The sequence below is a fragment of the Coccinella septempunctata genome, chromosome 1 (assembly GCF_907165205.1).
Source record: "Coccinella septempunctata chromosome 1, icCocSept1.1, whole genome shotgun sequence".
Taxonomy (NCBI): domain Eukaryota; kingdom Metazoa; phylum Arthropoda; class Insecta; order Coleoptera; family Coccinellidae; genus Coccinella; species Coccinella septempunctata.
The window spans coordinates 60,076,381-60,097,939 of NC_058189.1; the positions used below are offsets into that span (position 1 = coordinate 60,076,381).

General features: G+C 35.3%; 1 protein-coding gene and 1 pseudogene across 1 annotated transcript; both read left to right on the plus strand.

Moving 5' to 3' along the window:
• Positions 1-3,131: 3,131 nt before the first annotated feature.
• LOC123311081 lies at positions 3,132-6,356 on the plus strand (annotated as a pseudogene).
• A 4,424-nt stretch (positions 6,357-10,780) lies between these two features.
• LOC123311078 (juvenile hormone epoxide hydrolase 2-like) lies at positions 10,781-19,826 on the plus strand. Its single transcript, XM_044894847.1, has 5 exons — positions 10,781-11,089; positions 12,902-13,277; positions 16,383-16,748; positions 18,403-18,637; positions 19,088-19,826. Exons 1-5 carry the CDS (start codon positions 10,901-10,903, stop codon positions 19,299-19,301), a joined length of 1,380 nt encoding a protein of 459 aa, XP_044750782.1. The 5' UTR covers positions 10,781-10,900; the 3' UTR covers positions 19,302-19,826.
• Positions 19,827-21,559: the final 1,733 nt, after the last annotated feature.

Genomic DNA, 21,559 nt, shown 5'->3' on the forward strand with positions numbered 1-21,559 from the left:
GAAAAAAATCGAACATAGACATGGAAAGTTATTACGAAAAAACTATGCAGGATGAATCTTTGAATCGTACAAATATTCTAACAGTAGATTCTTGAGGTAAAAAAAAATACTTTTTTTCCATACCATTTTTTCCGAATAGGTTCGGTTTGAAAGATGCAGGCTGTTGAAAAAACCATAAAAAAATGTTATTTTTATTTTTATTTTTATCTCACAAACGGTTTTATCGAATGAAATGAATTTCGGAATAGAGTTTTTCAATTATTTGATGAATCTTTTTCGAACACAAGGTATCACCCACGTCTTCCAGTTTTCCCATTTGAGATCATAACGTAACATGAAAATACCAAAAATTCAAAGAAACCAACTCTTGAATCTAAGTTGAACGATATCTAATGAATATTTGAACATTTTGTAAAATAAAAGTATTCTTTATATTTTCTCGCAAAATGCGCCCGTTTGCGAATAAATTGATCTTCGAAAATGAAAATGTATCTGTGAAATTTGAAAAATTGGGTGTACTGGCTGAATTCAACTCTATTTAAAAGATCCCCAGATTTGTAGTGTCACAGATTCAGCTTGTTATTCTGAAGGTTTTTTGGTTTTTTTAGGGGTGGGACAGCTCATTATGAACATTGAAAATGGCTATATCTTTTTATTAGGGGCGAATATGAAAGAAAGCTATAGAAAAAAGTGTTTCTTCTGACCCCAAGATTCTACTGTTAAAGTATTTGTACGATTCCAAGACCAACCTTGTATATGAAAAAATAGAGGGTGTCTTTCATATAATTTTATTTTCTGAGCAACCCCAGCTAAGATTAGTCCCCTATATGTTTTTTCCTAGAAACCAGATAAATTTCTGGTGGTGTTCCTCTATAATATCAGCATGATATCCTCCTACCAGGTAAATTCAGGTTCAAAGGTAATTTTTTTCTCGGAAACCATCACTTTTATCGAGAAATTCCAAGAGTGCATATTTATTCAAAATAAATCAAGCTCTCGAAAATTGAATTTTTAATGGTGTAATATGAAGTAAAAAAGTTTCTGGCTGAACGGTTTTTAGGACTGTTTTTCCACCACAATTTTTGATTGCCTTCTCATTCCTATAGAATGTCTGCTCAGTTCCACTTCTGTTAGTTTTCTGGTTCCTAAGAAAAAAATAAAAAATTGCTTTCCATGTGCCATCTTTAGGGAGCTGTATTTATAAGCAGGCGGGGTTGATAAAAAAAAATTACATGGAAGACCGACACTATTTTTGGACAAAATATTATAATCAATTAAGATACTACCTTTAGTCTCAAAATTTTCGACTCGATATTTGAAAAACCCTATGATGTTATTTCCCAAAATGAAAACGTGCACAGTATTTTCACCTCCAAATATTTGAAGAAGATTTAAAATTTATCAATTCGTGGTTTTCATTGGAACTGCAGAGCGATTTACGATGTTTCTTCTTTAGGAAACTTTTTTCAGGGACTTTTTATCCCTTTCATGTACTAGAATAAGGGAGCAAAAATTGGCTATTTGAAGAGATCATAATCCCTTCTCATTTTTGACCCCAAATTCGAAATTTTCAAATGATATTTTATAAATTTTATCATGTTAAAAGACTTTCTTTATCTAACGAAATCGTGACAAAATAAGATTCTAATTTGAGATACAAGATTTAAGGTAAATCAATTTTGGACACAATTATATTTGAGAGACCCTTTGATGTTATCTCCCGAATTGAAATGTTCCACGGTATTCCCTTGCACTTCTACTTGGAAAATTTCAAGAAAATTAATGCATATGATATTGAGAATATGAATATTTTCTTTCAGAATGGAAAAGCTATTTATTTTGTAAAAATTCAATATTCGACTTCCACGAACAGTTCTTCGTCATTTATTCCGCCATTGTTTTCACCAATTCAACCTTGATTAGAACAGCTTTCGTCTGCTGAATTCCCCGAGGTATATATAAGCTGCCACTGGCTGCTTAAAAGCACTTTTGAGCCGGGCCATTGCCGTGCATGAGCAGTGCGGATTAGTCACTTACAACGACAACAAGAAGAATTTTTCATCTTAAAAAAACTACAGTGGTAAAGTAATTATTTCTTTGCTGGTTCCTCGGTTTGGTGAAAATTTCTAGTATATTCAACACTCCTACTATCCCAAAGTTAGTAGAAACCTAGCGGGGCTAGGGGTCAGGAGGCAAAGGTGTAGGTGATGTCAGAATAAGACCTTTCAAATTCGCCGTTTTTGATCAGGTGAGAAATACTTAAATTTTTCTAGTTTTACATAATTTTATTCTTCAGTAAAATTTGGTTAGGATTTGATAATCTTACATATCTCTCAGTTTAGAATGCTTGTTGTCGATAAACTATAATTTGAGCATACAAAAACACTCGGTGGTTTTTCTAATGGATTGAACCTAGAGGCGTATTAGATATAGGTACTCAGTAAAAAATTTTTTTTTTTTCATTTTGACTGCCCTATAGAGCTCCAGTTCCAAGGATCAAAATGAACCGATAATGTGTCTAACATCGCAAGAGCATGTTCCTAGTTTTTTCCATAGTTTAAATTGTGGATCTGTCGTCCAAGAAAATTGATTTCCCTATGCACCCTTTCCATAAAATTTCTTGGAAGGTCATTTTAAACTTTCGAAAAAATTTGAGGACATGCGCTCCATCGTAGAAAGAATACCGGTTCATTTTGATCATAGGATTTGGGGATCTACGGCTGTCAGAATGAAACGATGATTATCTTCAGGAGGATCATACATTATACAGGGTGAGTCTTTGACAAGTACAAATATTTTAACAGTAGATTCTTGAGGTCAAAAGAAATACATTTTTCTCTTGCCATTTTTCTCGAATCAGCTCGGTTTAAAAGATACAGGCTGTTGAAAAACCTTAAAAAATGTTATTTTAGGTCCTAGCTCACAAAGGGTTTCATGGAATGAAATGAATTTCGGAATATAGTTTTTCAGTTATTTAATAAATCTTTTTGGAACACAAGATATGATCCAAGTCTAGTGTTCATTAGTTAGTTCATATTTAATAGGTGTAAACTGAATGTATTAATAGGATACAAAATAAAACTTGACCAAATTCTTGCAAAAATTATTTTATATTATCGTAAACTGAATTATTTCTGGTTATTTTAGATCTCAAAACCAGGTTGAAAAACACCAGAACCTCGATTCCATCTTTGAAAGATGCGAAACAATCTTATGGTATTTCATCAACCACCACGAAAAAAACGCTAGACTTTTCGCTGAACAAGTACGATTGGAAGAAAATAGAGCAACCACTACCCACAGTTCAAGACCAAGATACAAGGTCTTGATATCCATTTCCTGCACGTGGAACCGATAAAGATTAAAGGACTGAGAGTTTTTCCGCTATTGCTCATCCACGACTGGCCCGGCTCGGTCAGGGAATTTTATGAAATCATCTCCCTTCTGACAACACCTCAAAAGGATCGTCAATTCGTCTATGAAGTTATCATTCCTTCATTACCAGGTAATATGAACATTTCTTTTATACAGGTATAATACAAAACTGTTATTGTTTAACTGTGAATCATAATATACAGGGTATAGTGTTGGTGATATCGTAATCAAAACAAAAACTCAGAAACGGTCTTCTACATTGAAATTATTTTTTATCACTTTATCATAGTTTTAAATATTGAAATCAGACGATTCACATGTTTTGTTTTTTAGATGGCCCATTACTCCATTAAAAAAATGTCCAATTCGAATTGATAATCGATTTCCATAGCATTTTTCTTCTTCGCGAAACTTTTTTTGGGTTTTCATGTATCAGACTGATATCCTGGAACCTGCACGTAAAAAAAAATGATATAGTAATGTCTTGTCTTTCCTTCATCTTCGGTCTCTAATTTTTCTGGGTGTCTCAAATATAATAACCTTGCAAAATATCATCAAATCAAAATCGATTCAACAGTTTAGAAATTATAGGGGCTTGAATACAGAGGGACCATTTTTGACTTCTCATATGGTCCTCTATTACCTACCCGATAGATAATTGGTCAGAAATAATCCTGTATTAATGAATTTTAATTTTTTAGTGAGGTTAAAGTTGCCTCATTTTCATTACAAGCTTAGCGCTAAAGGAATATAAAGGTTTCAATTTGTAAAACCATAACCCAAATCACCATTTTAAGTTTTATATCTACCAACTGTATTTTTCTCTAAGAATTCGACCTTCTAGTATATTCCTGATCATTAATTTTATTTCGAACCGATGCAAGTTTATTATTATCCATTCAATATTTCACAACTGATGGTAATGTTGTAGATACGAGGGATCATTTAAATTTATCATAAAAAATATACATATTTTTACTATACTAATAGAGTCCATAAAGAGTATAACCAGTTTGGAGATCATTATTTCTCAAAAACAACTCCTGTAACAGATTTTTTTCCAAATTTATTTTCCTCAATCAAGAAATCTTCAATATGTTCAAGGTTTCCATACTTCATATTCAAATAGAGTTCAGGTACAAAGCATATTAATTCAAATAAGTAATAATGACGTTGTTCTTAACTTACGCCATAACTTCCACAGGTCAGTAAAAGGATAACATAATTTTTCAAAAACAACTTCGTTTCAGATTTCATTCAAACTTGTTTTTCCAGACTTTCTGCATTCAAACTTATTTATTATATGTAGTCATTAGGTCCTTCCGTTTGCATAAAAAGTGTAGCACTTTTCTACACTCGATTTGATTTACACCAGTGTAGAGGAAGTGTACTTTATCTACACATAGTCAAAAGGAGATGTAGATAAACTACACCTCCTTTACACTGGTGTAAATTCAATCAGCAAACGAATACTAAAATCGAGTATAGAAAAGTGCTACACTTTTTATGCAAACGAAAGGACCTATACTGTTACAAATTTGGATGATCCTTTCTGTTTCAGGTACAGCCTTAAACGACTCCCCAGTAGGGCTGGCTGCTTATATACTGGAAAAGTTTATAACCTGGACAAATATCAGCTTTAAAGAACGTGAGGATGGGGGTTTGACTGAAAAATATAAAATGGAGGATCTTCTGGATAATGGTATATTGGATAACTGGTACAATAACGTCATCCATAAGGTTATACTCAGAATCTTTTTAGTGCCAATACAGTTTGCAGCTCTCTAAGTAAGTACAATCATTCATTTTGATATTATTTTCAATAGTTTAAGGTGGAGATGTGCTCTTCTTGATACGACTTCAACGTAAGTAAGACAGAGTGGTGGGGAACAACAGTTGACAATTTTTCAAAAGAAAAAATTACATACCCCATGAACAATTCACCAGATGGGGCTCAAATTCTGCATGAATTTTCGAAATGTCATTTTATAGTTTTATACCAGTTTTTAATCAGATCGAATTTGTGTTTTTGGAGATATTTTGATATTTTTCTGGTACCAAGCGGCGTTGGACCAGTCAAGTACCTGGATGGGTTACCACTTTAGTTATGAACTTGAACAAGCGCTCAAAAGATCGTGACAATCACTATTTCAAACAAATCAGTATAGTGCTTTTGTTCACATAATTCACTTTGAAAATATATGAAGATTTATCCATTGAGTTACCCTTTTTTAGTTTCAGAATACCCGTGTCTGTACCATCTGGATGTTCGAGATTTGCACACGATATAGTGTATACACCTACTGCCCTGTTGAAGGATAAAATCCAGCTTTCCAAGTACCCAAGGATATTCACGACTGCACTGAGAAAGTTTCAACTTTTTTAACCAAGTTTTATCTCTGGAGGTAATGGGAAACGTTGTAGGATCGTTTCGATGAATTCTTCAGGAGAATTCGAACCAAATATCCGTTTAAAACTCGCCTGGCGAGTTTTCTGAATTCATTACATCCCCCTTCGGAGTGATTGTATCGTCCTAAAAAGTCTTATCAATTTGAAGAGTGATCCAACCAATTGCAAAAATCCAAAAAGCAAAACTACAGAAAGCAAACCTCCGCAATACATACGATCTACTCTGAAAAATTGAAAGACTTTTGGGGGTAGTGTCGGTAGAGCTTGTTCCTCTGCAGAGCTACCAATTTTTCGGCAACAAATCACCCCGTCTAGGTTGAAGTCCTTCCGAAACTACCGGATAACCAGCTACTGTATCCCAATACAATCATTTCGGAGGTGGACACAGAGGGGTAGCTCTGTGCAAGTTAATTTTTCGATTGATTGGCTGTAGTTTTGTAGTTCGAATTCTAGGTGTTTTAACATTGCATGATAAAAGGACAGGAATTCTTACTTCACTTCGTCGAAATGTGAATACAATGTTTTCTCAATGGGTTAATTTCAAAATATCAATAAAAAGAATTTCCTCCAAATGTGTTTTGATTACCATCCATGAAACTAATGAATTATACGTAATCGGACATATAGAAGTATTGCTGAGTATGCCTCTGTTGTGTGGTCGCCGTCGTACGTCACTCACATCGCCTGTCTCGAGAGAGTTCAGAATAGGTTTCTGCGTATGTGTGCATTCAAGTTGGGTCTCTCATTTCGGCACCTGGACTATGAAGCAGCGAGGTCCTCTCTACGCTTGCCCTCTTTGGAGTCGAGGAGGTTACTCCTGGATCTTTTGCTTGTCTACAAGTTGTTGAATGGCATGATTTATTGCCCTGAATAATTGTTGTATAAGTTTAATTTTTGTGTTCCGTCATTCAACACTAGGAGCATGAATATTTTTTACCAGGAGACACCCCATACAAACTACCGTAAACACTTTTTTTTACACCGCGTCACGGAGCGTTTTAATGTTATGTCTCCTCTTTTGAACTTGTTTGGGACCTCACTTGACCGTTTTAGATGTGAGGTGTTACTCGCTTTAGGCTAGAATATTGCCATTTTTGTGAATTTCATTGTTTTGTTTGTGATTTACTGATATATGCTTATTTTGTGATTGTAATTATTGTTCAATTTTTATTTTCAAATGGGTTGTACCGTTTAATGTACTGAGCAATGCTCATGTTCATAAATAAATGATTAAATGATTAAATACAGGGCGATTTCTGACCAATGACCAATGACCGCTTAAATTTTCTCGCAACTGTTCATTTACTTACAGTTTGTATATTATCATCATAGAATTGTTATGAAAATTTGGGTACTAGGGTTTCCGCTTCTGATTTATCTGACTAAAATCTTTCAAATATTGCGACGTTGTCGATTATACGAAAAAATATTACAAACTTCGTTATTTCACATCATATATCCTATTTATCATAACTCTTTTCGCTACTCTATACCCATCTGAAAATTTTGTCTATTTTGCTATTCCTTTTCCTGATACTTTTCGGTTTTCCACCAAAAATCGCCAAAAACGTGGATCTTATGAAATTATAGGCGTACAAAAGACATTTCATACTTTAGGAAGTTGAAATTTTGAAAATATGTCCCTGATATCCCGAGGATGAGTTAAGTTTAGAAAAAAAGATCTGGATTGTGGTACACACGGGGTGTTCCAAAATTATTCTTTGTTGATTTTTGCAAATGGAGCGGCCTACTCTAATCTGATATTTTCGGAGAAAATTACAATACTCATTGTATTGTATACGAAAACCTCATGATTTCGAAAATATAGTCAAATTTCTATAAAAGTGAGGGTTTCCAGAATCCCTTGCTAATTTCATCCAATGATCACAATTTCTTGTATGAATGAGATAAATACCGTCAGTCGATTTATCAATGATTTTTGAATCTAACGAAATTAACGTGGCAGAAATACTACACGATATCAACAGAAGTACGCTGAAAACCCTCACATTCATAGAAATTTTACTTCATTTCCAAAACCTTGAGGATTTCATGTAGGAGCATGATGCATCATTGGATGCGCGTATTTTGAGTTTCTCTGAAAATATCCGATAAAAAGTAGAGTGTTTGAAAAAATTAACTTTTTTCCGTTTTTGTATAGAGCGATCCTCAGGATCTCAGTGACATATAGATATTCTCAAAATTTCAGTTTCCTAAAATATTAAATGCCTATTTCATTGGGTCCATGTTTTTAGCGATTTTTCGTGAAAAACTGTTAGTATCTCCGAAAGTATCAGGAATAGGGGTAGAGGAAAATACTCAGCTGGGAATAGAAAAGCGAAAAAAGTTATAATAAAGAGAGTGTCCTATTTGAAATGACGAAGTTTGTAGTATTTTCTCATATAAGCGGCAGCGTTGTAACAGTGAAAATATTTTAGTCATATAGATCAGAAACGTAAGCCCTAGTGCCCAAATTTTCAGAACAATCTTATGATCCGTTCTCCGTAAACGTCTAATAGGCCACCCACCGCGGGAAACCATGTACAGGGTGAGCCTTTGACTCGTACAAATATTTTAACAGTACAGATTCCTGAGGACAAAATTTTTTCCGAATCAGCTCGGTTTAAAAGATACAGGCTATTGAAAAACCATAAGGAAATGTTATTTTTATTTCTAGCTCACAAACGGTTTCATCGAACGAAATGAATTTCGGAATATAGTTTTTCATCTATGTGATGAATCTTTTCGAACACAAGATATCACCCACGTCTTCCAGTTTTCTCATTATGACCTTTGCTTACCATTAAAATACCAAAAATTGAAAGAACCCAACTCTTGAAACTTAGTTTGACGCTATCTAATGAATATTTGAACGTTTTTTAAAATAAAATTTAAAAATAAAAAGTATTCATCATACTTTCTCGTATAATGCGCCGTTTTCGAGTAATTTGATGTTCAAAAATTGAAAAGTATCTCTGAAATTTGAAAAATTGGGTACTTCGGCTGAATGCAACTCTGTTTAAAAGATCCACATGTGTAGCATCAGAAATTTAGCTAGTTATTCTGAAAGTAATTTTGTTTTCCATGGGTGTAACAGTTCATTATGAAAAATTAAAATGGCTATATCTTTTTATCAGGGCCGAATCGGAAAAAATGGTATAGAAAAAAAGTGTTTCTTTTGACCTCAAGAAACTAATGTTGAAATATTTGTACGAGTCAAAGACTCACCCTGTATATTTGTGTCAGTTTGCTTCATTTTATATGGCTTATAGAAATTCTAAATACTTTATGTTATGTTACAAGTCAAATGAGAGACCCTTGTAGTTTAATTGTGAATATTGTGATAATCCGTTAAGATAAAGGCTATTATAATAATTATTATAATTACCTAGGGGAGAGTTGGACAAAACAGGATAGTTCGGTAAAAAGGGATATCGGGCAATATTCGAACATAAGCAAGGCCATTTGACGACTGGTAGTATAACTCGATGGGGATAAGGCACTTCAAATATAGCAGTTCATTATACAAATGAATTCTAAATCTGTAACGTGTGACAAGCTGCAATTCGTGAGTGTAGTGTTATACTATTTAGCTTTGCCGGTAGTTAATGGAGAATTTTTCAATTTGAATAACGAAAATAAATAACGATGAGTATTTCATATGAAAATTTGAATAATTGACTATATTTCGTGATATTTTCAGATATGAAAAAATATTTTTGCTCGTAAAAATCCTGAATAATATTTTAGAAGACGTTGTCGGGCAAAATGGGATACCATGAAGTCGGGTAAAACTGGATACTATCCCGTTTTGCCCAACCAAGAGATCTATTGGTTTCAACAAAGATTTTGAATTTAATTGTTCAACAAGTCTAAAGAAGGATGGGAAAATATGCGAGAGAAACGAATCGGCAGTAATGAACAAGAATAAAGAGAAGGTAAAAAATATAATATTTAACAAAAAGTCGACAAAAGAGAAGAGAGGAAGAAACAAAAATTGTAGTAGTTCAGAAGATGAAGAGGACCCCGATGTAACATACATTTATTGTTCAGAATTGAACTCTAAATCAAAGAGTGCTGACGGTTGGGTAATGTGCCAGGACTGTCGTATTTGGTCTTACGAAGCTTGTGCCGGGGTTGAGAATGATGTTGATCCGTCCTCGTGCTATTTTTGTCGTTGCTGAAGTCTTGATTTGTTTTTTGTTATAAGTATGCGATTACTAAGGTGTTCTGCTTTCAATTTCAATACATATATTTGACTCTGATAATCATTTTCATTCATACATCATCCCATTTTACCCGACTAGGAGGGCAAAACAGGATACTTTACCTTTTATCACAAATATTATTTTTTCTACATAATCATCAAACAATGAAGGAATGCTCGATATTCAATGTATAGAGAAGACACCAGAGAAGTTATTGTGCAGAAGATGAAGCAGTTATCAATAGCTTGTTTAGGGAGTTATGGGTTATATAACGTTAGCTATCCCGTTTTATCCAACTCTCCCCTATATATTACATGTAACTATTATGATACTGTAGTAGAAAAATACGTCTAGCTAGACGTTAAATAACTCATTCTAGTAAAAATCATGTAATTCAGTTTGTAATTTAATTATGGCCACATTGGTGCATTCCTATATACCTACTGTCAAAGATTATAGAGTTAACTCTATAATATTTGCCTACTGTTATGTTGTAATTAATTCTTTCTGTCTGACTGAAATTGCGGATGACGGTCAATCGTTTTTAATTTTTCTTAGTAAACGCCACCACGCTAGTTGACAATTTCTGAATGTTCAATTCAACTCTAAATCTCACTTCTCCAAATCTCAGCTGATCTTATTCGTATTGTAACTTTCAGCATATATTTTCATCGAGTCTCAGAGCAGTCTATAGAGACTTTAGAAGGCTGTGACTGTATTCATCAATTCAACCTTGATTGGATGCAGCATTCGTCTGGTAAATTCCCCGAGGTATATATAAGCTGCCACTGGCTGCTAAAAAACACTTTTGAGCCGGGCCATTGCTGTGCATGAGCAGTGCGGAATAGTAATTTACAACGACAACAAGTACTATTTATATCTTAAAAAAACCACGCGAAAAATCTGCAATGGGTAATGGTACAGTAATTATTTCTTTGTTAGTATTGACTGTGGGTGTTCCTCTCGGTTTGTTGAAAATTTCTGGTATATTCAACATTCCTCCTATCCCAAAATTCGAAGACACTTGGTGGGGCCCAGGGGGCAAAGGTGTAGACGATGTCACGATAAGACCTTTCAAAATCGCCGTTCCTGATGAGGTAAGAAATACATTTTTCTAGTTTTACGCAATTTGATTCTCCGGTCAAATCCACTTATTTATTTCCGTTTCATTTGGTTAGGATTTCATAACCTTCGAGGTATCTCTCAGTTTGAAGTGCATGTTGTCGATAAACTATAATTTGAGGAGACAAAAACACGATCACTGGCTGGTTTGTCTAATGGACTAAACTCAGTGGCGTAACAACGGCATCAACGGAAATATTAAGTAGAGTTTGGTGCGTCAATTTTCTGAAGCGATATATTTATAATCATAACAGAGTATGACCGTTTTCTTTGCGCTCTTATTCCTAGGGAAGATCTTCCCAAATTTTCGAGTTTTGTGAGGAATATGGAACTATTTGGTTGGACTAAATGATGAAAAATTCGTCAAGTTATTGTCTCAAGAAAAGAGCTACGGACTGGGAAATGAAATGAAAAAGATCCAGGGTACGAATGCGCCAATTAACAATGGGCAAAGTCCGGCATATACGAGGATATATTGAAAAATTCTTAGCCTACTATAGAACAAAATTACAATGTCAAAATATTTTATTACTCAACATATTATCCTCTTAATTGAATATATTTATTGCAGCGAACCTGCAACGTCTCTAGACCTTTCAAGAAAAATGTTTTTTCTTTCTCTGCAAACCAGACCTCCACAGCTTTTATTACCTTCTCGTTGGAAGAAAATTTACAACCAATAAAACTTTTTTTCAGTTGAGGAAAGAGAAGAGCCAAATCTGGTGAATAAGGGAGGTGTTCTAGTAATTCAAACCCTAAATCACGAATTTTTTGCATGGCAACATGAGATTTGTGTGCAGGGGCGATCCTGCAAAAACAATAAAACACCTTTGGAGAGCTTCCTGCGTCTTTTCTCTTCAATTTTTTCCCGTAGAGTGGTCAGTAATGTCGAATAGTAATCTCCGGTTATTGTTCTACCCTTATCCAAAACATCAATCATGATTACCATATGGCCATCCCAAAAAACTGAAGCAAGAACTTTTCCAGCAGATTTTTGGACACGAAACTTCTTAGGTCTTGGAGAACCAGAGTATCGCCATTCTATCGATTTTTGCTTTGTTTCTGGATCGTATAAATGTATCCAAGTCTCATCCATAGTAACAATTCGGTTTAAGAAGTCTACATCGTATTCAAATCGAGCACAGATCGAACGCGATGCTTCCACCCTTGCACGCTTTTGGTCAACATTCAAACATTTTGGGATCCATTTTGCAGCAATTTTTCTCATGTTCAAATTGAACTGAACTATACGATGAATGCGTCCGTATGAAATATTCAATGCTTCAGATATCCGTTTTAGTCCAATTCGACGGTCTGATAAAATCATGTCATGAACTGCATCGATATTTTCGGGGACTGACACAGAAACTGGCCTTCCCGATCGGTCATCATCTGCAATGGATAATGTATCTCTTTTGAAGCTTGCAGTTCAATTTTTCACGGTTGCATACGAAGGACATTGATCACCAGGGGTATAAAGCATATCTTCGTAAATTTGCTTACCTCTTAACGCTTTTAAATACAGGTACTTGATGATATCTCGATTCTTTCAATTTATTGCGTAACTCTGGTTTACTTTTTTGACCTCAAACTTCACACTGACACTTCTAATGAGTTATTGTTCGTTGCTATGGCAACGCAATTTCTTTTTATGCATGGAACTGGTCTAGGCTAACTAGATATCAATACATCCTTGTAGTTTTGGAGTTACAGGTTTTTCCGAATTGAAACTCCTTGAGCAGTGGTGATGTACCGTACTCGTACAAAATTTGACATTCTGTTTTCAGGTCATTCTAGATCTCAAAACCAGGCTGAAAAACACCAGAACACCGATTCCACCTTTGGAAGGTGCTAAACATACTTACGGTATTTCATCAACCGTCACGAAATCAGTGCTGGACTTTTGGCTGAACAAGTACGATTGGAAGAAGAGGGAGCAATTCCTCAACCAATACCCACAGTTCAAGACCAAGATACAAGGCCTTGACATCCATTTCCTGCACGTGAAACCGAAGAAGATTGAGGGACTCAGAGTTTTTCCGCTATTGCTCATCCACGGCTGGCCCGGCTCGGTCAGGGAATTTTATGAAATCATCCCCCTTCTGACAACACCTCAAAAGGATCGTCAATTCGTGTATGAAGTTATCGTTCCTTCATTACCAGGTAAAGCAAAAAGTTATTTTACTGCAGATGCAGTACTTTTATCATTAATATGTTATTATATGAGAGATATAAGAAAACTGTTGTTGAAACGAATATTACTATTCTTCTTTCTTCTGAAAAGTTTTTCATTCTTTGAGGACCTGTATTACGAGAACAGACTGTGCAAAATATTCTCATCTGGTCTCATTAGAAGCAGAATTAAATGCTTTATAACTTTCATATCTACCATATTTTCGAAATATTCAGTACCACAGGAGATATGATCGAAAAATCAAGATACCACCCCTCCTGAGGAAACATTTTGGCCACCTCTCCTAATGCAAAACTCCGCCGGGGGTAAAATCTAGGGTACTCATATTGGAACATACAGTCAAAAACAATATGTCGAAAATTGAAGAATATTTCAATGCCAATCAAGTTCATATACAGGTTGTTGCACAAGTGGTTGACCATAGGCTAGTTGTGAATGCAACTCATCTAGGCCTTTCTGGAAACTTGCTCCTTTTGTACTTTATACCATTATTTTCGGAGATACAGGGTGATTTATGGATTTTCGATATCTATAACGGGGGAAGTGTTGTGAGCTCGTTGACTTCCAATAACCCTTCAAGATGGCATATGCAATTTCAAGAAAATGAGGACAGTACCCAGAAAATTGAGATTTATCTTTCAAATACAAAAATCCATATTTTCTGCATCAGTTGAAAAACTGATATTTTGGATAGCAAGAGCCTTTCCTTCAATTATTTTACATTCTGAGACATCAATACACCAAGTGTTCAAATATATTTCAAAAATATATTTGAAAAATATATTATTGAACTATGAATTCTTTCGAAATTATCAAATAATAAGATAGAAAGACGGCTTGGTACAATCTAGGAAAATGTAGATATATATTTTAGGAGTGTGTTTGCTCTGCAATATAAAGTAGTACTTATTACTCAGAAAATATGGATGTTTCGTATATTAAATATTCATTATGTGAATTGATTTCGAAGAAAAATATCACCTGTCATTCTGCCTGAGATTTGATAACTTTGAAAGAATTCTTAGTTCAATAATGGGTACCTACATTTTTCAAATATAATTTTTAGGCAGCACACTTGAACACTGTGTGTTGATGATTCAGAATGATAAATAACTGAGAAGAGGGCATTTTTTATTCAAAATCTCGGCAGGTGGCATTGAAGATTATAACTAAATAATTGAAAACAGGACTGTATTCTCAAAAATGAACCTGAAATATGATTTCGTTCGTTCGTTTCTCATTTAGAACAAGTGTGCCATGCAAAGTGAGAATTGAATTTGATTGAAAAAAATATTCAATTCTGAAAAAAAAATTCTTCAACTGATCCAGAATATATAAATTTTGACATTTGAAAAATACTCAATATTTTGAGTTCTGTCCTGATAATCTGCGAACTGCCTGTGCCATCTCGAAGGGCTATTGGAAGTAAACGAGCCCACAAATTTTCATCAGAATCGGACTACTCGTTCTTACGTTATGGATATCGAAAATTTAAGCCTAACTAAATCCGTAAATCACCCCGTATCTCCGAATCTAAAGGCCTTTGGTTACAAAAAAAGCAACTTTTCTGAAAGGTGGGAAAGGCCTAGATGACCCTCATTCATCGTTAGGCTATGCCAACCGCTCGGGAAATACCTAGTAGCAACCAAAGATAATCTTTGGTAGTAACAATACATACCTATTACTTTTAATAAACTGAACAAGGCCTGTACCTATTGAAACAACGAATGCTTAATTTAGTTGCAATTTATTCCTAATTGAATGCTTATTGTACTGGGCTAATAATAGAAAGGCAATGAATGCAATAATGAGAATTACTTCAGACGCATATTACACGCTGATATGAATATCAACATGTGTTAGGGTCTGAACTACAATACAGGGTTGGGAATGATAAAGTTTGGAACCAAGTAAATATCTTTTGAACGAAAAGGACAAGGAAAAAGGACCAAAGCAATTATGTACGAATTCGAAATTCCAAGCTCTTTCAACAAAGATATACAGGAGGTCCCATATAAATTTTGGATTTTTCCTGTTCAACCGGAGGTATATTATCAACAAAAAAATGTCCATCAGATGCATTTTGCGCCTTTGTAGTAACCTGCGAAATTTCATAAAAATCGTCCTTTCCGTTCAAAAGATATTTATATATTTGGTTCCATTCGTTATCCCAACCCTGTATAGTGTATATACAGGAGAGTCTTTGACTCGTAAAAACAGTCAATTTTTGAGGTCCCTTACCATTTTTTCCGAATCGGCTCGGTTTAAAAGATGCAGGCTGTTGAAAAACAAAACACCAAAAATTATTTTTAGTTCTATTTCACAAGCGGTTCTATCTAATGAAATGACTTTCGGAATATGGTTCTTCATTTATTTCAAGAATCATTTTCGAACACAAGATATCATCCATGTCTTCCAGTTTTCTCATTATGACCATTACGTACCATAAAATACCAAAAATTCAAAGAACCCAACTCTTGAAACTAAGTTGGAAGCTATCTAATGTATACGTGAACGTTTTGTAAAATATGAGTATTCCTCATATTTTCTCGTATAATGCACCGTTTTCGAGTAATTTGATATTCAAAAATTAAAAAGTATCTGTAAAATTTTAAAAATTGGGTACTTTGGCTGAATACAACTCTGTTTAAAAGATCCACAGATGTGTAGTGTCACAGATTTAGCTAGTTATTCTGAAAGGTAAATTTGTTTTTCCAAAGCTCCTCAGCTCATTATGAAAATTTAAAATGGCTATATCTTCTTATCAGGGCCGAATCAGAAATGGTGTAGGAAAAAAGTGTTTCTTTTGATCTCAAGAATCTACTGTTACAATTTTTGTACGAGTCAAAGACTCACTCTGTATACAACTAAAGAAGGAAGAGAGATGAGATGGAACGTTCTTCCTGTCGGGGTCCGGTTGCTGACAAATTGGCTTGTTGCTGATACTTGTTGATATCATATTAGAGAGTGATGCATCTGAATTAATTCTTAAATGCAATAAATGCATCCTGTCTCCCCGGTCCCATCTAAGCCAGATTCCTAAGCAGTTAATAACCATTTTATCCCTTCCGAAGGTTATGGTTTTTCCGAGGCAGCAGTACGCCCAGGCCTAGGATCTGCACAAATGGCCGTTATATTCAAGAACTTGATGAACAGACTGAACATACAGAAATACTACGTTCAAGGGGGGGATTGGGGGTCGATGATTGCGAACTATATGGCTGTTTTATACCCTCAACAAGTCATCGGAATGCACTCGAACTTATGCTTCAGCGATATGCCCATAACGACTCTGAAGAAGATCGTTTACGCTTTGAAGCCTTCACTGATCGTGGACAAAAAGTATGAACACCTTGTATATCCGATGTCGAGTGTGTTCGCCACTATGATTTTGGAGTCTGGGTATTTACATCTACAGGCTACCAAACCAGATACTGTAGGTGAGTTGAAATCAAAAAGGAGATTAATTTTAAGTTTTGTATCTCTACTTTATCTACCAACTGTATTTTTTCTAAAAATTTGACATTTCTACTATATTCCTGATTATCATTCATTTTATTTCGAATGGATGAATAAGTATATTATTATCTATTCATAACTTCACAACTGGCGATGTTGGAGATGAGATCTGATATTTGAAATACAAAGTGGGAGTCTCTAACTTTCGGTGTAAATATCGTGCAGGTCGATAAGTGTACGAGGATATATTGAAAAATTCTACTACTATATAACCAACCAAAATTCATTTGTCGAATTATTTTATTACTCAACATATTTTCCTCTTAATTGGATACATTTATTACAGCGAACCTGCAACGTCTCTAGACCTTTAAAATAAAATGTTTCTTTTTGCTCTGCAACCCAGACCTCTACAGCTTTTTTTACCTCCTCGTTGGAAAAAAATTTACGACCTTTGAAATTTTTTGAGGTTGAGGAAAGAGTTGATAGTCGAATGGAGCCAAATCTGGTGAATAAGGGGGGTTTTCTAGTAATTCAGACCCTAAATCATGAATTTTTTGCATGGCAACATGAGATTTGTGTGCAAACAAAACACCTTTGGATAGCGTCTTTTCTATTTAATTTTTTCCCGTAGAGTGGTCAGTAATGACGAATAGTAATCTCCAGTTATTGTTTTACCCTTATCCAAAAAATCAATGATCAATGATTACTCCATGGCAACCCCAAAAAGCTGAAGCAGGAACTTTTCCAGCAGATTTTTGGACACGAAACTTCTTAGGTCTTGGATTGGAGAACCAGAGTGTCGCCATTCTATCGATTGTTGCTTTGTTTCTGTATCGTAGAAATGTATCCAAGTCTCATCCATAGTAACAATTCGGTTTAAGAAGTCTACATCGTTTTCAAATCGAGCACACATCGAACGCGATGCATCTACCCTTGCACGCTTTTGGTCAATATTCATACATTTGGGGATCCATTTTGCACCAATTTTTCTCATGTCCAAATTAACATGAACTATATGATGGACGCGTTCGTATGAAATATTCAGTGCTTCAGATTATCCGTTTTAGTCCAATTCGACGGTCTGATAAAATCATGTTATGAACTGCATCGATATTTTCGGGAACTGGCACAGAAACTGGCCTTTCCGATCGGTCATCATCTTATTCATCTTCAATGGAAAATTTACCTTTTTTGAAGCTTGCAGTCCTATTTTTCACGGTCGCATATACGAAGGACATTGATCACCAAGGGTATTAAGCATATCTTCGCAAATCTACTTACCTCTTAACCCTTTTAAATAGAGGTATTTGATGATAGCTCGATACTCAATTTTTCGATTTTCACAATTTCAGTGGACATCTTCTTTCTTTTAATTTATTGCGTAACTCTGGTTTACTTTTTTGACTTCAAACTTCACACTGACACTTCTTATGAGTTATTGTTCGTTGCTAAGGTAACGCAATTTTTTTTTATTCCTGGAACTGGTCTATGCTAACTATACATCCTCGTCATTTCTCAAAAACAATAACTTTGTTACAGATTTCAAACTTATTTTTTCAGACTTTCTGCAGTCAACCTTATTTATTTATGTAGTCATTCTGTAACAAATTTGGATGCTCCTTTCTGTTTCAGGTACAGCCTTAAACGACTCCCCAGTAGGCCTGGCTGCTTATATACTGGAAAAGTTTATAACTTGGACAAATCCCAGCTTTAAAGAACGCGAGGACGGGGGTTTGACTGAAAAATATAAAATGGAGGATCTTCTGGATAATGTAATGATATATTGGGTAACTGGTACAATAACGTCATCCATGAGGTTATACTCAGAATCTTTCAATAGTGCCCACTACAGTTTGCACCTTTCTAAGTGAGTACAATCATTCATTTTGGTATTATTTTCAATAATTAAAGGTGGAGATGTGCCCTTCCTGATATGACTTCAAGGTAAGTAAGACAGAATGGTCGGGACCAATTGTTGACAATTTTTCAAAAGAAAAAATTACATACCCCATGAACAATCCAGCAGATAGAGCTCAAATTCCGCATGAATCTTCAAAATGTCATTTTAAAGTCATATACCAGTTTCTAATCAGATGGGATCTGTGTTTTTAGAGATTTTGTAATTTTTCTGGTACCAAACGGCGTTGGACGAGCGAAGTACCCGGATGGGTGACCACTTTAGTTATGAACTTGAATAAGCGCTCAAAAAATCGTGACAATCACTATTTCGAACAAATTAGTATTGTGTTTTTGGTCACATAATTCACTTTGAAAATATATATGAAGTACCCATTGAGTTTCTCTTTTGTAATTTCAGAATACCTGTGACTGTACCATCTGGATGTTCGAGATTTGCACACGACATATTGTACTCACCTACCGCCCTGTTGGAGGATAAATTTCCCAATTTATTACACGTGACTGATCACGACGCAGGGCATTTCGCAGCTTTCGAAGTACCAGAAGTACTAGCCAAGGATATTTACGATTTCACTGAGAAAGTTCTAACCGCATCATCGCCGAAAAAATAATGCAGTTTTTATCTCTGGATGTAATGGGAAATAGTGTACGATCATTTCGATGAATACTTCAGGGGAATTCGAACCGAATATATGTTTAAGCCCACCTAACCAGTTTTCTAAATTCATAACGTCCCCCTTCGAAGTGATTGTATCGACCTAACCAAATTAAACCAAACAGAACCGCAAACAAACCGAACTCCCATAGGGGTAGTATCGTGAGAGCTTGTACCTCTGCAGAGCTACCAGTTTTTCGGAAAAAAATCATGCCTTCTAGGTTTAAGTCCTTCCGAAACTACTGGATATACCAAAGTAAAAACGGAATATCCCAATACAATCATTCCGGAGGTGGACACAGAGGGTTAGCTCTGTGCAAGTTAATTTTTCGATTGATTCGCTATAGTTTTGTAGTTCGAATTCTAAGTGTTTCACATTGATAAAAGGACAGTATTTCATACTTCACTACCTCGGAATGAGAATACAATATTGTCCCAATGGGTTAGTTTCACAAAATCAATAAAAAGAATTTCCTCCAAATGTATTTCAATTACCATCATACCATCCATGAAACGATTCAAATACGAGTATAATAGGTTGGGAAAAAAACAATATTATTTGTGAAATTTACATCTTTATTTGCACCCCTATTTTTCTATATAGGGTGAGTCTTTGACTCGTACAAATATTTCAACAGTAGATTCTTGAGAACGAAAGAAACACTTTTTTTTCTTACTACACTGCGCAAAAAAATTAACGCACATTCTGAAAATCTCAATTTTAATGAAAGTTAACTTTACATTGACTTTATAACTTATGTTCTCTCGGGAAGGTTTTGAACGAAACAAGACACATTAAATGGAAGAAAAATTCAGGATTTCACCGAATCTTAGGTGAAAGAAGAGAAATGAACAATTTTCAATATACTGAAATGCTGATAAGTGATTTAATACTTGGTATTTCCACCCCTTGCGTTAATTACAGCTCGCCAACGACGGTTCATACTCAGAATGAGTGATCTTAAAATGTTCTGATCCTTCCCAGATTTCTCCGAGTTGGATTCCCAAGTCATTAAGAGTAGCTGGATGATTTTCTGAACTTCTCAGCCTTCTATTGAGGTTGTGCCAAATCTGCTCAATCGTATTGAGATCTGGACTTCTTGCTTGCCATTCCATTCGAGAGACTTCAACCTCTTCAAGGTACTCCTGAACGATGCGCGCACGATGGGGTCTGGCATTATCGTCCATAAAAATGAAATTTTCACCAATGTATGGGGCAAATGGCACTACATGCTCTTCAAGAATGTTCCTTATATACTTATCAACTTATCAGCATTCATAGCTCCATTATTAACGACCACTAGGTCTGTGCGAGCAGTCGAAGATATTCCACCCCATACCATAATCGATCCTCCCCCGAAACCAGTAGTATTCAGGAAATTGCACTGAGCATATCATTCATGTGGACGTCTGTATAAAAAGGAACGTCGATCACAATGGTAGAGTCAGAATCTAGACTCATCTGTGAAGAGAACTCTTTCCCAAACGGCCTCTTCCCAATGGATATGCTCTCTCGCAAAATCCAAACGCGCTTTTCGATGGGCTGGGGTAAGAGCTGGGCCTCTTGCCGCGACACGAGGCCTTAAATCATATTCTCTGAGGCGATTTCTTATTGTCTGAGTGCTAATTTGCACCTCATGAGTTTGCTCAAGCTGAATTTGAAGGAGGCGAGCGGTTGCAAACCGTTGTCTCAACGAAGAAACTTTCAAGTAACGTTCTTGAATGGCAGTTGTTACCCGTGGTCTACCCTGTCCTGGTCTTCGGACATTCATACCTGTCTCCCTGAATCGCTGCAACATTCTGGACACACTTGTATGGGAAACTCCAAGCCTTCCTGCAATTCTTGTGTATATCCACCCTTCTTCTCGCAAAACTACCTCTTGGGCACATTCCTCTTGGGTCAAATTGCGTGTTTCGCGTTGCATAGCGATCGAGTGTAGAAAATGAAACGAAAGAAAAACTATCGATCACTAGAATTGATCGAGAACAACTAATTTTGGAATGGAGCCAATACATTCAAAATCTGATAATATCATCTTTTTTTATTCCTGCTAGGAAAAAACCTCTGTATTGAAGAAAACCGTTGAAAGTGGATAACATATGCATGCATAATTCTGATAAAAATAATTATCATTGAGAACACCTTCAGTTGTAGAATAAATTTGAGATTTCTATAATGTGCGTTAATTTTTTTCCGCAGTTATTATGTTATGC